General features: G+C 46.0%; 1 protein-coding gene across 1 annotated transcript in view; it reads right to left on the bottom strand.

Moving 5' to 3' along the window:
* Positions 1-23,401, bottom strand: part of T265_11930 (hypothetical protein) — a gene marked incomplete at both ends in the record, with an annotated part of 44,696 nt that overhangs the window by 17,259 nt on the left and 4,036 nt on the right. The window contains 2 exons of the mRNA XM_009178759.1: positions 8,166-8,409; positions 14,168-14,306. Of these exons, the coding sequence (XP_009177023.1) occupies positions 8,166-8,406 (241 nt within the window). The remainder of the gene's footprint in view (positions 1-8,165; positions 8,410-14,167; positions 14,307-23,401) is intronic.

Raw genomic sequence — 23,401 nt, 5'->3', positions numbered from 1 at the left:
AAACCCCCCCCCCCCCCCCCCGAAAAATAACAAAGAATTGAAAACCCACTTCTGGCTTCCATTTGGCAAGAACTGTAACATCACCAAATGATAAGTCACATGTACTTCATGTCAAACACCATCCCTAATAAAGTGCTTGTCTACAACCGCATGATAGACAACTGATGGGGTCGGCGTTGGAGTTTTCTAGCTCTTTGGATGGTATAAGTCTGACTTTGGATCCACACCAAGGTTCAGACGAAGTCCAACCAACACCCGTGGAAAGGTGCGTCACTTATTTCACTTCACAACGTTGGTAATGTTGCCTGCATTGGAATGCGTATGATATTCATGTCAGCCACATGTGGCATGCTAGCGACTAACATGAATCAACAATAAAAACACTGCTACACAGGGTAACAGGAAATGAACTATACGGTCGCCATATGTTGAGATTAGCCTTAATAGCGATATGTTAAGCTGTGCTCAGTCATATCGAGAGTAATTTAATTTAACACTATGTCAAGGTATGTAAGACAGAAGTCGAGACCTTGGTTTCTGACCCTAAAAACGGGCGTGAAAAGAGAGTATGGGATTTGAGAACGATGAGCACAACAACACTTGGGATCGAAATAACTTTTCTATAAACTACAAAGATCACTTCTGTTACTGCAGTTCCAGTAACCTTGCCACATATACTACTTTGTTATTGGGTAACCGCGGACAAGCCGGTTTACGAACGTCCCGTACATCTAAATATATCAGGATGGACGGGAACTTGCTACCTAAGGGGATGGTTGTAGAAACAAACTAGCTGCGAAAGAACTACGAAAGGCGACACTAGGGGTAACAGTTACCTGATAAAAATACTCGGAATCTTCCAAGTCCGTTTTTGTCGAAGTGTCTAGATAATCGAGCCGCGTTCGTGCTGTTTACCGCATGAACAATGTACGGGGTTTTCATGCTCCATAATATAAAAGTGAATCTACCTGATACACTAAGTAATGGGAAGGTGTCCTTAGCCGAAAATGGGGAAGACCGATAAGATGGCACAACGACAGCATTCTGGATGAGAAGACTAGTCTGAGGCATGATTAGCTGGGACAACCTGGCAGTACCGCAGCCCTCGTGCTTTCTTCTGGTGGCATGGCAGTTAGGCAGCGAGAGGGTGCTACAGCTGAACGATCTCCAGAGGCTGTGTTGTAGGAGGCCAGCTAAATTGTTCATCGAGATTTTCGGCCAATTTTTCCAGTCGGCGTTTCTGAGATTGAAATAATGAGCCACCTTTTAATTTATCGTTTCACTCGCCGTTGCTCCCCTAGCGCCAATGGTCGTAGCAGTCGATATAGGGCACTGCTATTCCCGGTAACAGAAGCTCCCTCAATCTCCCGAGCTTTCAATGTCCATCAAAGCTCTCCTTAGGCTCTTCCCTATTGGGTGTATTAGGAAATCGCGTGCGCCATCGTACTTGTTGCTTGTCAGCGTGGCATCTGAACGACATACAGTGGTCATTTGATTACATCTTAGGAGTCGAGCAGACAACACCTAAAGCCGCTAGAATAGCTCCTTTCATATTTTGTCATGCTTTATTCACCTGCTCAGTACAGTATGGGTTGACTGTAGAGAGTCCTTGATTTACCGCAGATCGAAGATGGTAGATTGGCATGCTTCTTGCTAACCTGAGAGGGCCTGAATGAAACGCACTATCAGGCGTGCTCGTTCCATAGCGTGATCGTAATCAAGTGGTGTTCTTCGAAGGAACGGTAGTCTTGAATTGTAGCTCTCAACTAATGGCTGATAGCCACGTGATCCAACTGAGTCCACGGCTGATTTGTAGTTGGCGGCTGCCAAGCATTGGATTAGAGAGTGAGGCATTACTGTCTCAATCCTGATGCGACCAAGCGCAGACGTTGCCTTTTTGAGTAGCACCGGACTATTTGGTTTTAAAAGTACTTCGAACGTTTTGAATAATGCGCCGGCGGCCACGGCCAACTTGGGCGATCGGAATGTGCGCCTCTTCTAAACTGTCCTTCCTCGGGGGAAGGCAGCATCGCTGTTTCCGTGAATATGGACATGCTGGTCCTTTGGGGCCTACAGCCTTTATACTTCTACTGCAGAAGACTGTACGACTTTACCCCAAGACCGCCTCGTAGCACGATTACTCGTAGTACGGGGTCTTGCTGCTCTTGGTCTGACTAATCCCCTTTGGCATTCCGGGCATGGAACGAAGTTCCAGCCAGTGTAGCCAAATTTGAGCCAAGCGCTCTGAACGGACAGACATTTGATTATTTTACGAAGCTGAGTTTGCTTGTCGGTCTAGTGTTAACGCCTGAACCAACTCAGGCTAGTATCAGTTGGTATCTTACTGAATAAGTCGGATACTGCTGCATCACAAACGTATGCATGTTTTAGTGCCAGTCACAGTGCGATGTAGGCGGTTAAAACAAAAGGAGAGTCATGAACAAGTAACTATCGCGAACAATAAGTGCATTCAACGAGTCAGGAATTGCAGAGATGCTTGGTTCCAAGAAACAGGAGGCATTCATACTGAGAGTTACGTCAAGTTCTACTTTTGAGAGCAAGGTCATCATTCAAAATCAGATTCGTCAAAGCCGCTTTGACTAAAAGTCCTTCAAATTAATGGGGATTAACAAGCGAAAGTTGCACACACTCCCCCTTGCTAAAAAAGCCCGTTAAAAGCTGCCAACCGAGGTTGCCTAAATTCAAAAGTGCTATAAAAGATAAAAGATCACAGCTGTAAAGTGTGCTTTAAGCACTATACATTCGTAAAGTTGATGCTCGAGTACAAAATACGACTGCGAACGTTCGGCGATGACTTTCACCCACTGAGTCCCGGAAAACTGAAACCGCTGGTTGCTGTCAAATGAACCTGAATGTCAGCCCAACTAAATGACAAGGCATTTGCGCAGCATATTCCGAAAAATATCGTGCTCACAAGATTCAGTTAGCTACACAGCACTATCATGTTATGAAAGCACAGTTTCGACAACATAAGGTACACAACTGCTTTTACGGAGCACAATAAGGGAAAGCAGTAAAAGACGAGCGCGTGACCAGAATCTACATGGGGGCTGCAGAGAAAGCAACAATTGATAATAGATTCATGCCACCTACGGCGATGTGGTCTATCAGGATTTGAAGTGAGCTCTCAAGGCGCAAGCACCATGTGGCCAAATGGCTTCGCAATTAGTATTGGGCAGCTACAACATGTGGTCAGTAGCGCATCAAGTGTTCGCCGTGTCTCGAATCTAGTCTAAGACGACCATTGAGTTGAGTGATAGCAGCGCTGACTCCGCCCAATCGTGCGTTCACAGAGTGCTGACGTTAAACGCCTCTAGACGAATTAAGTGTCAAGCTTTTGAGGAACAATTTCGAGCGTAGTGGCCGAGTTAAGCGTACATATATAGCGATAATGTACGGTGAACGGACGTCAATCCTGAAGAATAAATTTACAAAGGCTCCGCCAGAAGATCAAGGGGAGTAGAATGAATATGTGACAAAGAGAGTTACAACCTAAATTTGCAGTACGTAGGCGATGACGAAATCCCTTTGTAACGGTCTTCGTATGCAGGGCCACTGCAATCAACCCCTTTTTGACAACGTCTACGTAATGCTTGCAAACGGAGTCAAGAAACAAACAGCTGCCAGTATTTTTGCATCACAATCACTTTGGCACCACACATGATGCCGACGAAATTCGGTCGTGCACTTTTTTGACATGTCGCCCATTTCTCATTAGCGTACAATGTAACGCACTATTGTATCTTTAGCTCGTCTGTCCGGGAGGATTGCATTGTACCTTGCAAGCAACTCTCTGCAGCGGAAGCTAAGCGCTGCGGCACCATAAAGCCCGGATAAAGAGTATTCGCCAACGCATTAGAAGCTGTGGACTCAGCGATTAGCTCACATGAAATCGCCAACTGAGGCAAAGAACTTTAAACTAAACGCTCCTTTGTCAAATCACCCTAATATAGCGCGATGTAGAATGTAGAGCGACCTAAAGCTGTGGAAACCATGAATTTCAAACGTGTACGGGCTCGGCGTGGGGCACTTAGGTCGAATTCGTCAACAGACGGATGGATGCTAGCGTCTTGTGGCAACCGAACAATGTTTATCGAACTATATGCGGTATGAAATGCTGGAGTACACATGATGGTTCCTGTTGATTCGCTCTCGAAATGTCAAACAGTTTCTGCTACTCAACTCACTACAAAATCTTCCGGACTCCTTAGAATGAACCAATACCTAAGTGTTCAAACTCTCACGTCCAGAAATAATATCCATCACCTCTTGTATAGCATTGGAAGCAACCAACTCAAGTGGATCAGCAAAGTTAAAAAAGCCTTGAATCAACGTATCCTCATTATAACTGATTACCCCCCGGAAAAAGAATCGATGGAACATTCTGGCGTTCCCATCAAATGTTTCCTTGCATGAAAAAGCAAAACTGGCCTTTCGTCGGAACTGGTTTTATACGCGCTGATATGCGAAATTCAATATCCCTCTGGAGAACGGGTACAAAAAGTCCCATCGCCGCCTACAACAAAGATAGAGCAGTTGAACAAAGCTCCTCGGTTTCCGGCATATATTGACTTCGCTCATACTAGTAGCCCTTCAATAACTATCTTGACTTGCAGGATGCCATTCCAGCTCAAGCTTCCCAACCTCCTCACTACCTACGAGACAATCTTATGTAGCCGAGACCCACTCGAGATATTGACTTCTACGACCTCATGTGTCAGTAGATGCGTCAGCCACAATAATGGCGCGGTTCGAGTAAAAATGCAGACCACAAAATTCCACCGTATGCACGCCTGAAAAAAATTCGCGTCCTCCATAGGGTGTAGATACAGCGTATCCGTCGTACTTAACACAACCAATCAACGGAGAGCGTACCTGCGTGCACAGCACTGGAACACTGACAACAACTATCATTGGAATTACTATACGGGATGGTCACGTGTGTGTGCATAGGGCTTGCCGAATGTCATATGAATGAACAGACAACCACGCATACAATTCAGAAAAATCCAATAATTACTAACATCACATGCTGAGTCGGCACCTGAGAAGAATGTTCACAGGCAGTGTGGTAGTTAATCTGAGTGCTGAGTGCTTCGTTTAGGGTGCAGCAACCATCCCAGCTACGCATGACAGGGTTTCAAAAGCCTTGCCGATTCAACCACCTCCAAGGGCAATAGGGAAAAAATGAGCACTGCCAAGCAAACAAATAGCTGGTATTGTTTTGTGCAAAAATAGGTGATATTACCAACCAGACTATATTCCTTTTCGTATTGCAATATCACTGCTTGTTTAACAAGACTGAAAACCAGTTAAACGTACGTCAGTCTTGTTCTAGGCTACGATGCAGTATCGAGGTGGATCAGGTAGACCTGAAGCAGGGTTTGTGATAAATCAGTTATCTGGAATAATAAGACGAATACTGAAATCTCAAAAAGGCGTACACTGTATTTCCACGAATACAAATCGCACTTCAAAGAAATGACCTCAGTAAAAGTAATTCTCTAACAGGTGTTTGGCTGTGCGGCAGGTACTTTAACCGGGGAAAACATCCAGCGCCACCGACTACGATGGCTCGGTTATAAGCTACGCATGCCTAAACAACGTCTACCGGGAATAGTGTTGTTTCGCGTGCCCCCGTCTGTGCTTGGCTGGAGACATTGCCAGAAACGGCGGCTGATCGATGTCAGTGGCGTTCGTGGTGCCAGTTTCTTTCCAGATTGTTCGACTGAGCGCTTGGAGGTGTAGACACCTCGGAATGCTTATCGCAGGTCAGCACTAAGTCACCTGCATTACCTACTCTTTCTCTTATTTTAACTCTGGGGCTTTAAATATAATTAGACCAACCTTATGGTTGTACGGCAGTGAAGCATCAGTGCTAACACTGATGTTTTTGATGATGACGATGATGAGATGACGATGATGACACAAATACATTCGGATCCGTGAGAGTGCGGTTTAAATCGTGCAGCAATTCCCGTTGAGACCGGACCATTCACGTGCGCACTTAGAAACTATTGCTTTTCCCGATTATCGGTCCCTAATGAAGGCAAATGAAGTGAAATAGCGCCACTAGAAGAATAAATACAGTTCGCTTGTTTTAATCGGTCAAATATGTTCCAATGGGACGAATACCAGCAAGAAACTAGGTGAACTGCATTAACGTCTACAAAGAGGACAAATATATTAAAACCTGTACTAGAAAACTGTATGTTCGTAAGGGTGAAGAGCGAACTGAGTAGATCTCGACGTAAAGCCTATAGAACGGCTATTTCCCTGAAATGCATTCTTTTTCAAAACCCTAACCGTTAGGCTTCAGTAAAAACGGAAAAGTTAAACTAGAATATGGAACAGCAAATGTGTTTCTGCGGCGCTAATGAACAACATAGTTCCTCGAATGTACGGCTTTTCAAACGAACACTCAGTAAGTAATAACTTCAAAACAAAAGAATGTTTGGTGATATCTCAGGCAACCCCGGTAACACGAGAATAGTGTGCACGAAATATGGCGTACACGAAAATAATGCTTGATCTTCCGTAATTTTTCAGACTGGCCCATAATAGCCGTCTCAGCAGATGATCCTGTCCGTTGTGCACTTTTGGTTCTCGCATTTTGTTTGAATCGTGCACTTAAAAATGCTCAGATCAAACATGGGTTGGGTATGGTCACACAGCAAGCAATCGGTGGACTTACTGAATGACACAGTGCATGACTTATTGTCCCGATACTGGAACCCACCAGCAGATGAACACTAAACCGTTCGGCTACAAGCGACTGATCAGCGGTGTGAGTAACTCGCAAATCTTCTGTTTTCAAAACGGTCTTATTCAACCGAGGTGATATTAGTTAGGTGGCCGTCGCATCCGAACAGTTCTAATCCACTCTTTTGCGCGGGTTGCCATCATACTAGAAAAGCGGTTAAGAAAAGAACAAGCTGGTTTTGCGCAGTTTGCAGCCACATAGATCAAATCCTCAGCTCTTGAGACACTGTCACAAGTACCATAGATCTGCGTATCACTACAACTGTACAATGTCGACGAAGCGCCAGCAATGATGCGTCAGATTATTCGTTGCTGACAGTTTCGCCTTGAGTAGGTGTGTTTCGTTGAGTGGGGTGGTCGGGTCAAGCCTCAAGCATCCCCACCTATCGGATACAGCGAACTGCTCTAGTGTATACATTTGATTACAAATGCTAAGCGGAAATGGTGTTTATTCCAATGCGTTTAAATAGGTACGCTTTATTCACGGCAGGTCCCTAAATCTCAGTATCATGTACACGTGCGAAAACGCAGCAGCTAGTGGAGTTCAGCAGAACGATGCGCTGAATAAATCGTAAGAAGTTCGGCAAGGTTTGATTACTGTTACACTGGGAGTAGTATAGTGCGAATATCTTCGGAAAGCCACAGAAGTGGTGCACCGCTACCGGTCATCGATACCGTGCACCCGATTTATGCGGAACTTTTAAAAAATCAAAAAAGCATCAAGAGGGCACTTTTTGGTGATCAGATATTCTAAAAATCGAGACCCTTGTTACGATTGAAAATCGAGCAAGAAATTTTTTCGCATCATCACTCCATGAGTAATTCGCGGAAATATTTGGTGAACTTCTTGCTTAATAAAATCTTTGTAAGTATAACGTCCACATGGTCATCCCAGGTTTTCAAACCTTGTGGCCCCGTTTTAGTTAGGGAAAAGTGGTCGGTCACCGATGCTATGATTTTGTCGACCTAAATTTTTCGAACCACTGGTAATCCAACAACAGCCGAAGAGATCCTCCGGTTTTTGGTGTCCTCATCAAACTAGCGTATTACATTGTTGGTAGTGTGAGGAGATTTGAGGTTTTTGTGGAGATTTCGTCCTGTATGTGAAGCCAATCTATGCTGAAAAGCCGAGAAGCACTGCACAGCTGTTTCATCCTCTTGCACTGTGGCGGCACACTTAGCATGAATGTCGACCACTTGAATGCTTCTCAACCCTTAAGTAAAAGTCTATGCTATCTTCAAGTGACAAGTCTTAAAACCATTAACATAAGAACACTGGAACCACTCAATTTGTCGTTACTCAGATGTGTAGCCGTTTCGATTCACAAGATACCCCACATATGACGAACGCCAAAATGACGCATACAAAAAATCCAACCCACCTTGTACACGCTGATCACGATTCATCCAGTATAATACACCTCCTTCAAACGGCCCACCTTTGCCCGTTTCCGCTACATCCGGAAACAAATTAGGACCACTGAGTTGGCGTACACGACATTTGGCAAACTTGAATTCTGCTACAGAGGATCCCGTAGATTGTCTTTGCTTTGCGATACGATCCAACCAGTCAAGGAAATCCCGACTGGAAGTTGTACTAGGGTTACCCTGGCCCACTGGCATGTTCTAATGAAAATATAATGAAGAAACAGGTCAGCGTAGGCTTGGAATGATCGAAAACATATGGATGAAGAACCACCCAGTCTTAAGATCGGTAAATCCATTTGCCGAATCGTCAGAATCGCACTACCGTTTATTATCGGCGGCTAGTGGTAGTGGTAGTGGGGAAGACACATGTACACACATGTGCAAGGTTCATCCATCACCTGAAAATGGCACGACGAAGTTCGCGGTGTACAACAGGGAATTCCAAGTTGTGACCGAACAGTGATGAAAGGCACGACTCCATGAGAAATTATCGGACTTACTTCGATCGTGGCATTGTCCGGGATTATCATAGAGTTCACTAGCTTAAGAAGACAAGCAAGCTACGTGCATCCAGATGGTTGTTTCCAGCATGCAAGTCATAAAGTGAAATTTGTGCAGCATACGCGAAACATGAGAAAAGTGGATGGAGGCTGCAGAAATTGAAAGTTATGTGCGAATTTTGCCCAGTTAGATGTCGTCGGCTCGAGCGAAAATACAAGTTGCAAGACAACCAAATAGGCAATCACGGTATCAAGAAAAGTTGAAGTGAAGAAACGAAAATCCGAAGTTTGACGGGGTGTTTGGATTGAAACTTCAAATCAAAAGCCGGATTTAAAATAACCTCGAACCAGAATGTTCCTGGCCGGAATAACTCCACATTCACACCCACATCACTCCCGTTTATACAGTCTTTTGTACTGTGGCAGTGCATTACATGGCCGCACCGGGCTCGCACTCTGAACATCCGGTATACGATGAGAGCGTGTTACAACTACTTCGCCGCTGCACTCTGGACGCACCTGAATTATCATGTCCGAACAGGCAAACGTGTCCACACTTGGGTGCTGTGACTGGTCTGGCCGACATCAGGCTCTCCCGATCGATTGATTCAAGTGTCAATCGTGGGGTCGAGAAAGCTCGGTGTTTAAGGTGACAGCTTACGGACATGAAGTCCCGCGGTTCGAAACCAACCTCAGCATCTCGATCACTCCTGTTTAGGTAGGCTTCAGCAACCTGATAGTATCCCAGCACTTATGCCTCCTTCCATTGGCATGGTAGCTAGACACCGAAAGTGTGTTACAACTGAAAGAATTTTCTTTCAACGGTAGGAACGCGAATTCTACAGAAACGCAACAACCAACAACTATCTAAAATTGTCCAGCAGGTTTAAGGCGCCCGCGACGCTGTCCGACTGGGAAGTACTGAAAGGCGAGTCGATCGGTCAGCATAACCAAGACGCTTGCTCGGTCGCCAATCCAGAAGCTAACCATCATCATTATCGACAGCATGACATCAGTGTTCAACACCGATGCTTCACTGGTTGTTTCCAGCATGCAAGTCATAAAGTGAAATTTGTGCAGCATACGCGAAACATGAGAAAAGTGGATGGAGGCTGCAGAAATTGAAAGTTATGTGCGAATTTTGCCCAGTTAGATGTCGTCGGCTCGAGCGAAAATACAAGTTGCAAGACAACCAAATAGGCAATCACGGTATCAAGAAAAGTTGAAGTGAAGAAACGAAAATCCGAAGTTTGACGGGGTGTTTGGATTGAAACTTCAAATCAAAAGCCGGATTTAAAATAACCTCGAACCAGAATGTTCCTGGCCGGAATAACTCCACATTCACACCCACATCACTCCCGTTTATACAGTCTTTTGTACTGTGGCAGTGCATTACATGGCCGCACCGGGCTCGCACTCTGAACATCCGGTATACGATGAGAGCGTGTTACAACTACTTCGCCGCTGCACTCTGGACGCACCTGAATTATCATGTCCGAACAGGCAAACGTGTCCACACTTGGGTGCTGTGACTGGTCTGGCCGACATCAGGCTCTCCCGATCGATTGATTCAAGTGTCAATCGTGGGGTCGAGAAAGCTCGGTGTTTAAGGTGACAGCTTACGGACATGAAGTCCCGCGGTTCGAAACCAACCTCAGCATCTCGATCACTCCTGTTTAGGTAGGCTTCAGCAACCTGATAGTATCCCAGCACTTATGCCTCCTTCCATTGGCATGGTAGCTAGACACCGAAAGTGTGTTACAACTGAAAGAATTTTCTTTCAACGGTAGGAACGCGAATTCTACAGAAACGCAACAACCAACAACTATCTAAAATTGTCCAGCAGGTTTAAGGCGCCCGCGACGCTGTCCGACTGGGAAGTACTGAAAGGCGAGTCGATCGGTCAGCATAACCAAGACGCTTGCTCGGTCGCCAATCCAGAAGCTAACCATCATCATTATCGACAGCATGACATCAGTGTTCAACACCGATGCTTCACTACCAGAAGCTGAACAAAACGGCTACTCGAATCCACTGCTTCACACCTTTCGTGGGGGTCACCAGAATAAGTGCACCAGTTCAGAATGAGAACGGTTCAAAGGAGAGTGACGTGAACTCTGTAAACCCCGCAACCATTCACAACTGATCCATGCAACCTACCTTCAGCAATCCATCAATCCATACCCGTGTGTGATACCTGTGTGATAAGGGCACATAAACTCCAACCAATAGAGTGACTACTTGACCACAGCTTCAACCGTCACACTGTGACCAGCGTTCCATCCTCCTGAAGGCTGATGAAACAGTAAAAGATATCGGTAGCCCTTGTTTCTTAAGACTTTTGTGACTCCCATTATTTCGCTCCTGAAAAAAAGTCACTCACGGTGATTACAGTGCTGTTAAAGAAACCTGCACATAAAGTCGCTTTCCCATCACGAACAAATCCGAAGTAAAGAAAACCCTGTGGAGATCAACCTACTGAATTTACTCTATTCGCCCTTGTTTTCCGCCATTCAGAAGGAGCTTCTAATGATGAGATGATAAATACTCAGAGGTTAAGCCAATCGAGTTTACGGTTTACTGGTGGGTAACGTCCATAAGCCACGACAGAGCTGTCCCGTAAAAGGCAACTCAACAGACTGTAGCCTAATGACAAAAGGGACTGGTTTTTGAAGGAACCCATGAGCTGCTTGTAATATTCATAAGCCCAACATCAAGATAACTTGCAGCAGGTATCGAGGAACACAAACAATAAGCTCGGTCCAGCCCACGGAAAACACCACAAACTTAATAGCTATGGAGAGACTGGACGACTGTGTTCTTCGTGCCCCTCAGTTAGGCAAGCTGCTGTTCAGCTGTAACGCACTTTCGGTCCATAGCTACCATGCGTAACGAAAGAATCACAAGAGCTGAGACACCAGGTGTTTCAGTATGGGTGTTGAGTTCCCCGATACGGAACTTTGATTGACGCGTAAATTGGACAATCCTGAATATCAAGAGGAATCGGGTTCGAAATTCCACGGTAGTATTTACAAATGCGTAAGCAAATGCACATAAACCTCAAATGTCCACGCTCGTAGCACCAACAAGTGCACAACTCCGTCACTGACCGGTACAGTGCAGTGTCAGCGTCCGCGTCCGCACACCACACAAAGGTGAGCGGAATATTACCTCAGTGGTGTGGGTTGCGGGCGTCCGTTCCGACGACAGCCTCGTGATTCTCACAGACGCAACTCATGAGAAAACAAGTCAAGGCAGGCTCAGCAAGCGGGACACAACGCATGTAGGTAATTAGGTCAGCTGCGCACATTCACACAGACATGCTAATACACAAGTGTCGGACGGGACGGCCTTTGCGGTAAGGTGAGTGGCGGGAGCAAAACAAGTGGAGATTAAAAGTACAATGGCGGAGTAGAGGAAATGAATGGGGGAATTATCATAAGGTCAGGTTATATTCAATAAAGGGTCAAATCCACACGGACAACACTTATGTGTCGAAATCTTTTGTAACTGAGTCCGCAACGCATCAACTGCAGTGACGGAGAATACGTGCAAGTCATCTACTAACCGTTATTATACTAATACGAGACATTAGTTATTTAATCAGCGACGCGTCAAATAGGTCGGTAATAATAATCATGTCATGACCCACTGAACAGCACTGATACAGGTTCGGGTTCTTCCTTACTTCTTACTTCTTCCATGTAACCAGTTACAGATTTCCCACGGTTCATCAATAGGCAATTCATTCACTTTCATTCTCATTTTCCAATTCCGCACGACAGAAAAGTGTGAGCGTAGAATCAAAAAGTCATCAACACCATCATGGACAGCATGGCATCAGTGTTCAACACTGATGCTTCGTTGTAGTACAACCATTATCTCTTTGAAAGCCTCATTGTGAGGAAAGGAAAAGGAGAGGAAACGGACTTGGTGCCGGCTTACTACAATCAATCCGAGGTGTCTACACCTCCAGACACTTTCAGGCAATCTGGATAGTGTACGTACACTTAAACCTCATCCACTAGGCATGAAGGGAACGACAATCCTGACACTAAATGATGGAGACCATGCAGTGTAACATACGCAAGCCGCAGGACTTTTATACCAATCAGAGCACACGGTATGTTTATCAGTCTTTGGCTAGCCACCCCGGACAGCTTCATGGAGTATATCTGCGGGTATTTTCACAATAGTAACTAAGATCGTTTGTCTGTAACCGGAGAATGAGCCAAATGGCACACTAAGTTGAACGCTTTACCTGGGTGATTGACGAAAGTATCGTGAAATGCTAACATTTAGCTTTTTACGTCCTCTGGCCACTATAATGAAGTGGTTCAAGGAAACTCAGTGATTCACATTCGCAAGTTAACAGTGAGTGGAAGCTGAGAAGCCTCAGCAGTAGCGTCATTTTGCTTGTTTTCGCGTATCGTCATTTGTTGGGTGGCGAGGTGTAACCACGGTCCGAAGCCTATATAGGAATTCTAGGGTTCTCACACAAGCCCTTGAGCTATCTCAACAGCGGTCGATGTCTAAAGACTAACTGAGTAGCATACTTCTAAGGAACACGTTTGAACATCATTTGGCTACAGCCTACCGTACCCATAGATAATCTTTGCATGATGGTGTGGGAATTTTTCAATCAACATTTCATCTTGTAGGTAAACTGAAGGGGTTAAACAAACTGCTGTCCCCGCTCCAGTGCCTTAGTGTCGAAAAAAGGCTGACCAACGAGGGACACAATAGATTTAATGCAAACAATTGAGTGTCACGCTACTTAAAGCGCACTTGAATCCAGGCTATCCGACCGGCGTTGGGTTGACACTAATCATCGTCGGCCGTTGTTGTACTAACTAACTGCTTGCGCGTTTAATCTCAAGCTGGTCCAGATGCTTGATAGCTTCCTTACTGCGATTTTAGTGAAGTTTGAAGGCCTCAATAGATCTAAGGTATTCTGGGACTGTTTCCAGAAATGTTACCTCCCTGAAATCAAGCTATGCCAAGAAACTGAGAAATTACTGCACACAAGTTGTATCCTTACTGGGAATCTTCACTAGCGCACATTTCACGAGTCTCCAGAACGATTCGAACCGGCGAACTCCCGCCTACTAATCGAAGAGCACCTATTGTCCATTCCAGGGGATACCGTTACGAAGATACTGAACCTCACCATTTGTGATGGCTTGCGTACCTCCATAACCCACTAAGCTGGGCTATATTATAATGAAGGGGATGTGAGCTTCTGTGAGTGGTGCGCACCATTATCTACTACAACCCAATGGATTGTCGAGATACTCTAACCATCAGGCCCTAATTTGCAATCCCTCATCTCCTCTAAGAGAAATTGATGTGATGGAAAAAAGCGTGCATTGTACATTGTCCCGTTTGGTTCATTTATACTAATTAGGCATTTCACTTCTGAAGGAGTTAACCGAAAAGCAATCGCTGTAACTTACCCTGAGGCATGCAGTATTGTGAAAACAAAGTCGCTGTTGGGACCACAACCTGATAAGGAGCCTCGTAGAAAGGGAGAGGGCGAAATCGCCCGGTTTGTGCAGTGTGACTCCGGTTGTTTCAGTCCACAGTTAAGTTATTCTGAAGCGATACCGTAGCAACGGAGAAGTAAGTCATTGAATCAGGTTAGCACTTGAAATGAATTCTGTCGTGTCGCACTCAGTCCCAAAGGACAAAATAAATGTCGCGACTATTATCGATGTGTCAGGCTGCATATCCAACAATATTAATGTGTTTCAAGAAGTAGACTACTTGCTCAGAGCATCAGCAGGTGTAAAAACGACGTACATGTATAGTGGTTATAGCTGCCACAGTTTCGCTCACCAACGACCAGGGGAAATAGGAGTGGAGAGCCACGTATCAGTTGCAGTGGCTGATGGAATAGATGCGTGAATCCAGGAGCTTCAGTGAACTATTCACTGGGGAAATAAGGAGAGGAAGCTGTGAGTTGAAGGCAACAGCTTGGAAGCACTCACGCTATTAAGCGCACGTTTGGGCCAATGTCTCTAACCACTGTTGTCCCATCTCTGGCTCCCCACCAAGGGTAGAGCAATGACTAGCACAGCTGAGTTTGACGGTAACGGCAAGTGATTAGGCTCACCCAGGCATAAAACTCAGCTGCTGATTTCCGACGAAATGTGTTTTTGTCAGATTGCTTCGCTCTGACAGACACGTATGCTTTACCTCATTTCAACTGTTCATCATTCAAACGAGCCAGCTCGTTGAGTGTATCGAATCGAAACTAACCAAGCATGCTGGTTGCCGACTAGACTCAGACGAGTCCATATTCTTTCAAGAGATTGTAGGCAGTGTATAAGTGTACAGGCCTAGGCGACAGTGTCGACCCAGGTTTTGGTACGGTTTAGAAACAAGACACCTCTGAAAGCGTCCGTAGCGAATAACACGACAGTTATCTCCACAAGGGACAACAAAATGAATGTTGATACCGATGCTTCACTGTCGTGCAAGAATGAGGTCTACTCTAATCTACTTCAGGCCCTAAAGTGAAAAATTGAATGGGGAAAAGACCTAATGATGATAGCCTACCGCAGTCCTTCTATGGTTTCCATGCCTCCAAATGCTCGATAAAACAATCCGGAAAGTGGCAGCGCGAAGACTACTGAGATCACTTAGTCACCATTTCTTGCAGTGTCTCTAGCCTAGTCGGTGAACAATCAAGACCACCCAATCCTTAGGGACCGATCGCACCAACAAACAATCTCCTCATTAACTCCTTCACATCATTGGGCTAAGTAACTTTTCCAAAATCAGCTTGCGCCATTGAGGCAGGCACAGAGAACAATAGTTGTCACTGTGGTGTATGACTCGCCATGGGTAAGCCGCCGCAGTCGACAGCACTGGATACTTTCCAAGAATGAAAACATCTGCTGCACAGCCAACAAGCCATTGTCTAACTAACTCTTTACAAATCGTTCGACGCCATTCCAGACCAGCAAGAGACATCGGAAGTCAAGAACTTGGAGGTACCTCAGAAGAACTCCGCGCAAAGGGTCAGGCCTCACAACAACACAGTAATCACTGAAGCGTAACACACGCGAATCTTTCTAACACAAGTGACACAAATCGGCCAACATAATCCACGCCTTCGAGATTCGTGCGCAGACAATTGTCATGGCTAATACAACTAACGAGGTATGTGGAACTTTCTATAACCTCTAATGCTTTTCTTGAATCGCAGTTGACATTTTACGGTGCACAACTTGAACCTTGTGGGCAAGAGCCGTATGCCGAAACAGTGTATGATGCTGGTCAGTTTATTCAACAGAACTTGTGCTTGGCCTTCGTCTTAGACTAGGAGAACGGCGTCGTTTGCATACGCTATGGCGACCAGGTTCGTACCTGCAAAGAAGAAATCATGGCGTTTTTGAAAACACTTCAGTGTTCACCTCATTATTCGAATAACGGCAAAGATGGACAGAAATGGAGACACCTGACATCTTTGCCACACAATCCTATATAGAGAAGCTTTAAGAGAGACCACTTCATATACCTTCGGTACTAGGTGAATGTAAGGACTGAATTGTGTTCAAAAAATTTGGGGCGCCTCCTGATGAGCAATTTAATTTCACTCTATCAGCTGCAAATCGTGTACCATATGCACACTGGTTCAAGCTGCTACAGTCTCCATCACCAGAAAGTGCGGGATATGCAGAAAAGCTATGCAGGCGACGGCATATTCAGCTAAACCGGAAATCGAATACCTTAAGGTCAGTAAATTCGCGCTTTAACCACTGAGCTATCTTGCATCCTGTACCATCTCGCTATCTAGCTGTAGAGTTTTCTGGCATGCGGAGTACACGTCTTAACAAGCGTATTTTTGGAAGTAATCTAACCATCTGTTGCGGGAAGGTTCCTTATTCCTAAGACCATCCGGCCTACCTCATCAATACTAATCCGACATCTCCACCAGGCCCTACTAATGCTGCGGGGACAACGATGGTCAAACACTGACATCTTTCGTATGTCCTCTGTGCGTGAAGGCCACGTCTTTGATTCAGAAAGCAGTGCGGACCACACTGCTCTTGATAGACAAATTGAGGTCACGTTGGCACCATAGCTGTCGGAGGTTGGCAAAAGCTACTTTAGTCTTCCCTATTCGACAAGCAATCCAGCTAATTCATGGAACTTATACAACTGCCTAGGTAAACAAATTTATCTGCCACATCGATTGGCTCGTCTGTAATCATGAGGTTTGGGTTTGATCCCATCCACTCTCGTAGCATCACATTACACTCTGTTGGTGTAAAGTGCGTAACAAACCATGCAGCATAGCTACTTATGCCATTTAAAATGGTTTGCATTTTGGAAAGGCCTGATCTGATTGGACCACTGACCAATCGATAGAATCGGGCGCACATTTCAGGTCAAGGAGCACCATGACCCTGAGTTACTTGTATATGTGAAGTTGCTCCAACACGTGTAGTGTGAAGATGTGGTCGATGCAGCCTCTATCTAGTCTACATTCCGCTCGATGCTCATGGGTTAAGATTTTGCGTAAGAACATATGATCATGATTGCCATCGACAGCATACAATCAGTGTTCAACACTGACGCATCGTTGCCGTACAACCATAGGGCCTTATTGTGAAGAAAAGTATAAGAGCGGACTGGTAAAGGACTTGATGCTGGCCTTACACAATCATTCCCAGGTGTCTACACATCCAGACATTCACTCAGGCAGTCTGCATAGAAAGGAACAAGGACAAATAGCAGCCACATCTTGCGGTGTCTGCAGCAATGCAAACGATGGTTCGGCATAAGCAATACATGGTCTAACCGATGCGGCCTCTGATGGTGGAAAAATCCTTCTGCAGAAATCCCGGTTGCACAACCCGTTACGCAACCCCGTTACACACAACCCGTTGCACACCTCGTTACGGATTCCCCGACATCAACCCACATGAACCATAGTTCTGAGACAACAGTTGCCTCAGTTCGGCTGCTCGAACGGAATCGTAATCATACGACAAAATAGCCCATACTGCAGCCTGATAAACATATCTCTTGAGATTTAGGGATACACCGCTTCGATGCCCAAATTAGCAAACGTGACACAAACCTTTGAGCTTTGTGAACTGTCACACTTCAATCGGAACAAATACAACTTCCAAGATCTGTAAAGCGCTCCACAACTTATAGTGTCCCCTTGGATTTTAAGTAGCTTATTCAGTGACTAAATGTTCAGGAGCATGACGTTACACCTAGTGGGTGCAAAGCGCATGTCAAAGGACGGTGACTTCGGTCAATTCATCCCGAAACACCTGAGCTTTATTCTGCTCTTCGAAGACGAGAACGATGTCTGCGTATGTCAGATCAACAAGGTTTCTCTCAGCAGCTATCTGAACACCACAGTTTTGAAGATCGTCACGAAATTTACTGGGAATGGGGTGGACATCCGTGTCGGCTACCGATTGTGCGCGACAGATTTTAAAGAGCCCTGCAACTATTCTCATACGCCCGTGCCACCTAAGGACAACAAAGAACCTATGACGCCAGAAGCCGTGAAAAAACGCGACTTAAACTGACACTACTGCAGCCCCTACATTCACTGTGGATAGCTTTTTAAGAATGGGCAATATTACCGACTTACCCCATTGCCTGAGAGGGTATATGTCTTCGAGATGGACGCAATTAGGTCAAACAGACACTGGCTGAGGAATTCACGTATACGAATCAACACAGTCGGTTTAAGATTAGTTGCCAACAGGGTTTTTCGTGTGTACCCAGAGAACAGACCTCGATTAAAAATGATCGAAAATCCCTAGCTTGTCACTATCTGAGACACGCACAGAACAAGTTACGTATGTATCAATGGATGGATTGACTCGAACCTTGGTCTTGGAACTAAACTTTCCTCAGATGCGTTTCGTTGGATACGACCCAATCGAGCTGTGACCTCATCATCAGCCTGCCCATTCGGAATGGTTGAGCTGAGGTATTTGAACTTGCGGCTACTCTACAGAGCCAACTGGTCTGCATCATCATCGTCATCATCATTGTCAGCTGTAATAACCGCGTACTTGTCGTACAAATGTTGTAACTGCCACAGTTTCCTTCACCGATGATTCGGAGGTGGGGTAGGTAGCTGCGCATCGGAGGCGGGAGCTTATAAATTCGTGCGTAAATACAGCACTGTAGGTGAACTGTTAAGCGAGGGGATTGGGAAGGGAGCTATGTATTGAAGGCATAAGCTTCGATGCACGAGCGCCATTGAGGACCGACTGGGCCATGTCCGACAATGTCTTTAACCATTGGTATGGCCCGTCTCGGGGTCCCCATCCAGGAAGACGGCAATGAAAAGCGCAGCTGAGTTTGCTGGTAATGGCTTTCATACTTCGCTGCCAAGTCATTGTTTGACCGCCTCTGGCTCTCTTTCACCCTTCAAGTGATTGTGCGAAAAGAGCCGTTCGAAGAAGTCGGTCGACTGGCATACGCAGAACGTGGTCAAGCCAGCGCAACTAAGTAGTGCGATCAGTTCATCCGTCGAGGGTGAGTTATTTCTTCCGAATGCCAATCGATGAACTTCAGTATTGCTGATCCGGTGTTCCCACCAGATTCGGGCAATGATTCGAAGACATCGATGATCAAGTACTGAAATTCTATTGTGTTGGGGATATCAATATCCCCCAGAAAACGCTGTTTTTATGTGTGCTAGCGAACTCCTGGCATCTTCAAGGTCAAACTATGAAAAATCAATGGCCTATTGATACTCCAANCAGCTGCCCAGGTAAACAAATTTGTCTACTACCTCAGTCAGTTCATCCGCAAGCATGAGGCTAGGGTTCGAGCCCACCCAGTCTTGCAGTAGCACTTTACACTTTGCAGGTGTGAAGCGCATGCCGAACCTTGAGGCAGAATTACTTAGTTAGTATTGTTAGTATTGTTTGCATTACCACGGGGTCAGATCCAAGAAGAGCTATGTCGTCTGCATCCTCGATATCTGTGAGCGGAGGCCCAGGCATTAGAGGCTGATAGTGAGTCTTCGATGATCGTATCAATGACGAAGTTGAAAAGGAGAGGTGAAAGAGAACAACCCTGTCTGACCCTAATTTATGTGGTGAACTCAGGCGAGAGCTTCCCGTAGACCTCCAAACGGCAGCGGGAGCTGGCGTACAGCGCCTTAATGAGGGTCAAGAATTTTTGGGGACACCTTTGCTCCACAGAGACTGGCATAATGCTTGGCGGTCCACAGAGTCAAAGGCAGCTTTCAGATCAAGAAACACAACCAATGTTGGTTGCTGGAAGCAGTGTCACTGTTCCAGAATCTGTCGAAGGATGAAGATATGATCGATGCAACCTCTTGCAGGACGGAACCCAGCTTGGTTTTCACGGATCTGCCTCTCCCTGTGTTCAGTCAACCTTCGAAGGATAAGGCCAGAGAGCACCTTCGATGCCACAGCTAACAGGCTGATGCCACGGTGGTTTTCGCATAGCGTCCGTGTACCCTTTTTGAAGATAGGGATAACTGTCGACATGCCCCATTCTGCAGGCACTTGCTCTTCGTCCCACATAGTACCAATAAGCTTTGTCAAGTGGGTCACCAGGGAATTTCCGCCTTCTTTGAAGAGGGCTGGATACAGACCGTCCGGTCCTGGTGCCTTCTCACGTTTCAGTGCGGCTACTTCGTACCTTATTTCTTCTTCCGAAGGGCGATCAAGGTTTACATTCCATTCGCCCGTATGCACTATCTCCACCGGCTGTGTTGCAGGAGGCCAGCTGAACTGCTCTTCGAAGTGTTCGGTCCATCTCTCCAGTCGACGTTTTTGCGAGTGAATTGATGAGCCATCTTTTTCACTTATCGTTTCGCTGACCGTTGCTTTTCTAGGGCCAGTCGATCGTATTAGTTGATAAAGGGCACGGCTGTTTCCCGTAGCAAAAGCCTTCGCCATCTCTTGAGCTTTCGATGTCCACCAGAGTTCTCGATCTTTCCTTAGACTCCCCACTATTGGGCGTTTGAGGGATTTGCGTGCGCCATCCTACTCGTTGCCTGCTGGTATAGGTTTCTCGGCATCGATCATGGATAGCGATCTCGATGGCATGCAGTGGTCTTGTGGTCGAATCGAGGAAGTCGGACAGACAGCACTGAACGCCGCTAACATAGCTCCTTTCACATTTTGCTACGCTTCGTCCACATGCTCACTGCCACCACAGTATTGGTTTACTGTAGAGTTGTTGGGCTAGCTCAGATCGATACTGTTTAGCTATGGTAGTTCTTCAGACAGTTGATTGGCATGCTTCTTGCTGACTTGCAACGGCCTGAAGGGAAACGAACTGTCAGGCGTAGACGCACCATGGCGTGATTGGAATCAAGTGGCCTGCATAGATAATATCAATAATAATAATAATAATAATAATAATAATAATAATAATACTCGTTCAGCTGTAACACCCACTCAGTGCCTATCTCCCATGCCATCGGAAGGAAACATGAGGGCTGGGATACTGCCAAGTTGCCCAAGCCTAAACAGGAGAAGTCGGTATGCAGAGTTCAGGTTCGAACCAAGGATCTTCCGGTCAGTAAATTTGCACTCTAATCACTTAACCATCTCGCCTGCCTCAATAGCTAAGGCGACCACACTCCACAGGTTACCCTGGTTATGCCACATAATTCGTATGCTCCAGGACTGATTTCCTAATAGAGCTCTCTTCGCCCAGCCCTGTATCGCATAGGGACGACCCAGAAGCAGCTGTGCATGAGTTGGCAACGAAGCATTAAAGCACTAGAATTCATCGAGGTTGACAAAGAAAGTAATTGAGGACACAGCAAAAGGCTCAGTCGAATACCCACAAGTACGTGCACTCAAAAAGTACACTAAGGACAAGAGCTGAAAATACGGCTGCTCAAGAAAGCAGGGCTACCACAAGCCACGGAAAAAAACGTGCATTACTTAAACCTTAAAATGACACAATAAAAGATACCAGGGTATTGGACTAGTCAGGCATAAGCGACTGACGGAGAGGTGGTATTTAGTTTCGAAGTGCTGATTTCTATGTAGAAGGGGAAGCGCAACACCAAGGTTGAAAGGTGGGCTACTTAGCCACTGTAATTAACGAATCGAACGGTCCGAATGACGGTAACGATTACTGAGGTCAACTGCTAAGGTAAAAGGCTACGAAGCCATGACCAGAATAACGCCGCAGAAATCACCCTCATCTTGGCTGATGGTACATCGGCATGTTCCAGCAACCTCGGTCTGCTCGACCATTAGAAACACGTGTCTGAGAAACCCATAATTTCGGAGTATTGATCGAGGCCCTGTTGCAGAGTTGCCGAGTGCCAACATCAAATGACGTAGTATCCAGACGGCATTTGAATGAGCGGTTCTGACAGATTTGCTTCACGATGGAGAGCGAGAGCTTTTCAGTGGACATGCGAAGAGTATGCATCTAATTTGTCCTTGAAAAGCGTGGGAAGCAGCAACCAATAACCACGTGATTTGGGTGTTTCGGAACGAGCGACAGTCAGTAAATGATCCGCACCAACCGTAGCTAATGGTGATGTGGTCTTTCTGTTTTGTGGGTTAGCTTACGTTTAGAGGTCACCATATGGTCAGGCAGCTTCGGCTATTTCAGAAATTAGTAGTGGAGAGAAATAATCCGTGTTGTTCAGTACATAAATGCGGCAGGCGTTGCCGTTGTCCTGTATTTCGATTCCCGTCGGAGACGACCACCAAATCAAGCCACACCAGCGTTAAGTTTACACGCGTATTCACACCCCTCGCAGCCACAACAACACCCTAGCTCTTAGCAAGCCACAACAAGGTAATCGAACTGTCATAACAGTTTTATTCGATTGCACTAGAGCTACACTCTGTCAGAGCATAAGCAAATGAAACGGCAGCGATTATCGGTGCGTTTCTGAGATACTCTCACAGATGATCCCAAATGCATTGCACACAGGCGACAACCAACGGGCAACCATTCGATCAGATACCTTTCGGTCCGGTGGCTTAGAACAATGCCAACCCCAAAAACTGCACCTTAAGGGTCATCAAAATGCACATCCAGAAGCGCAGAGTTGGTACCTTGCTGTCTGGATCAAGCTAAGAGTACGTCAGGACCCGGTGCTCTTCTCGTGCCATCCGAGACTCTGCGAAACGATGAGCGTACCCGGTGATTCATACACCGTGGTACCAATGACGCGGAATATGTTGAAGCCAAGGGTGATACATAGGGGTGCAATTTACGTTTGCTAAAAAGGGCTACTCAAAAAATTTGACTGCAGCTTTGCTGGCTTCTTTTAAATTCCAAAACCTGTTACAGCCGGAAGAAGCTAACGGTTGCAGAACACCGGAGAAGAGACGAAGAGACTGAAAGGGCTACTCAAAAATTTGACTGCAGCTTTGCTGGCTTCTTTTAAATTCCAAAACCTGTTACAGCCGGAAGAAGCTAACGGTTGCAGAACACCGGAGAAGAGACGAAGAGACTGAACCTTACCGTGGTGTGGCGGTTTGTGTACCTCGGAGACCCACTGAGCTATACTGGGGGGTGTCCGCGCGACACTCGCAGAGTCTCTCATACCAGATTGGTCAATGGTTAGAGGTCTGACGAACACAGTCTCCTGGCCCTTCAGGTTGGGGGTCGGAACATGTGTGGCGACTTGTTCCGTAGAAAAGGTAATGCATTTGCATTTCCCCGCCAAACACCGCTGCCTT

This window comes from Opisthorchis viverrini, assembly GCF_000715545.1.
Source record: "Opisthorchis viverrini unplaced genomic scaffold opera_v5_650, whole genome shotgun sequence".
Classification (NCBI taxonomy): domain Eukaryota; kingdom Metazoa; phylum Platyhelminthes; class Trematoda; order Opisthorchiida; family Opisthorchiidae; genus Opisthorchis; species Opisthorchis viverrini.
The sequence above is the reverse complement of the archived record's forward strand: the minus strand, read 5'-3'. Positions and strand labels throughout refer to the sequence as shown.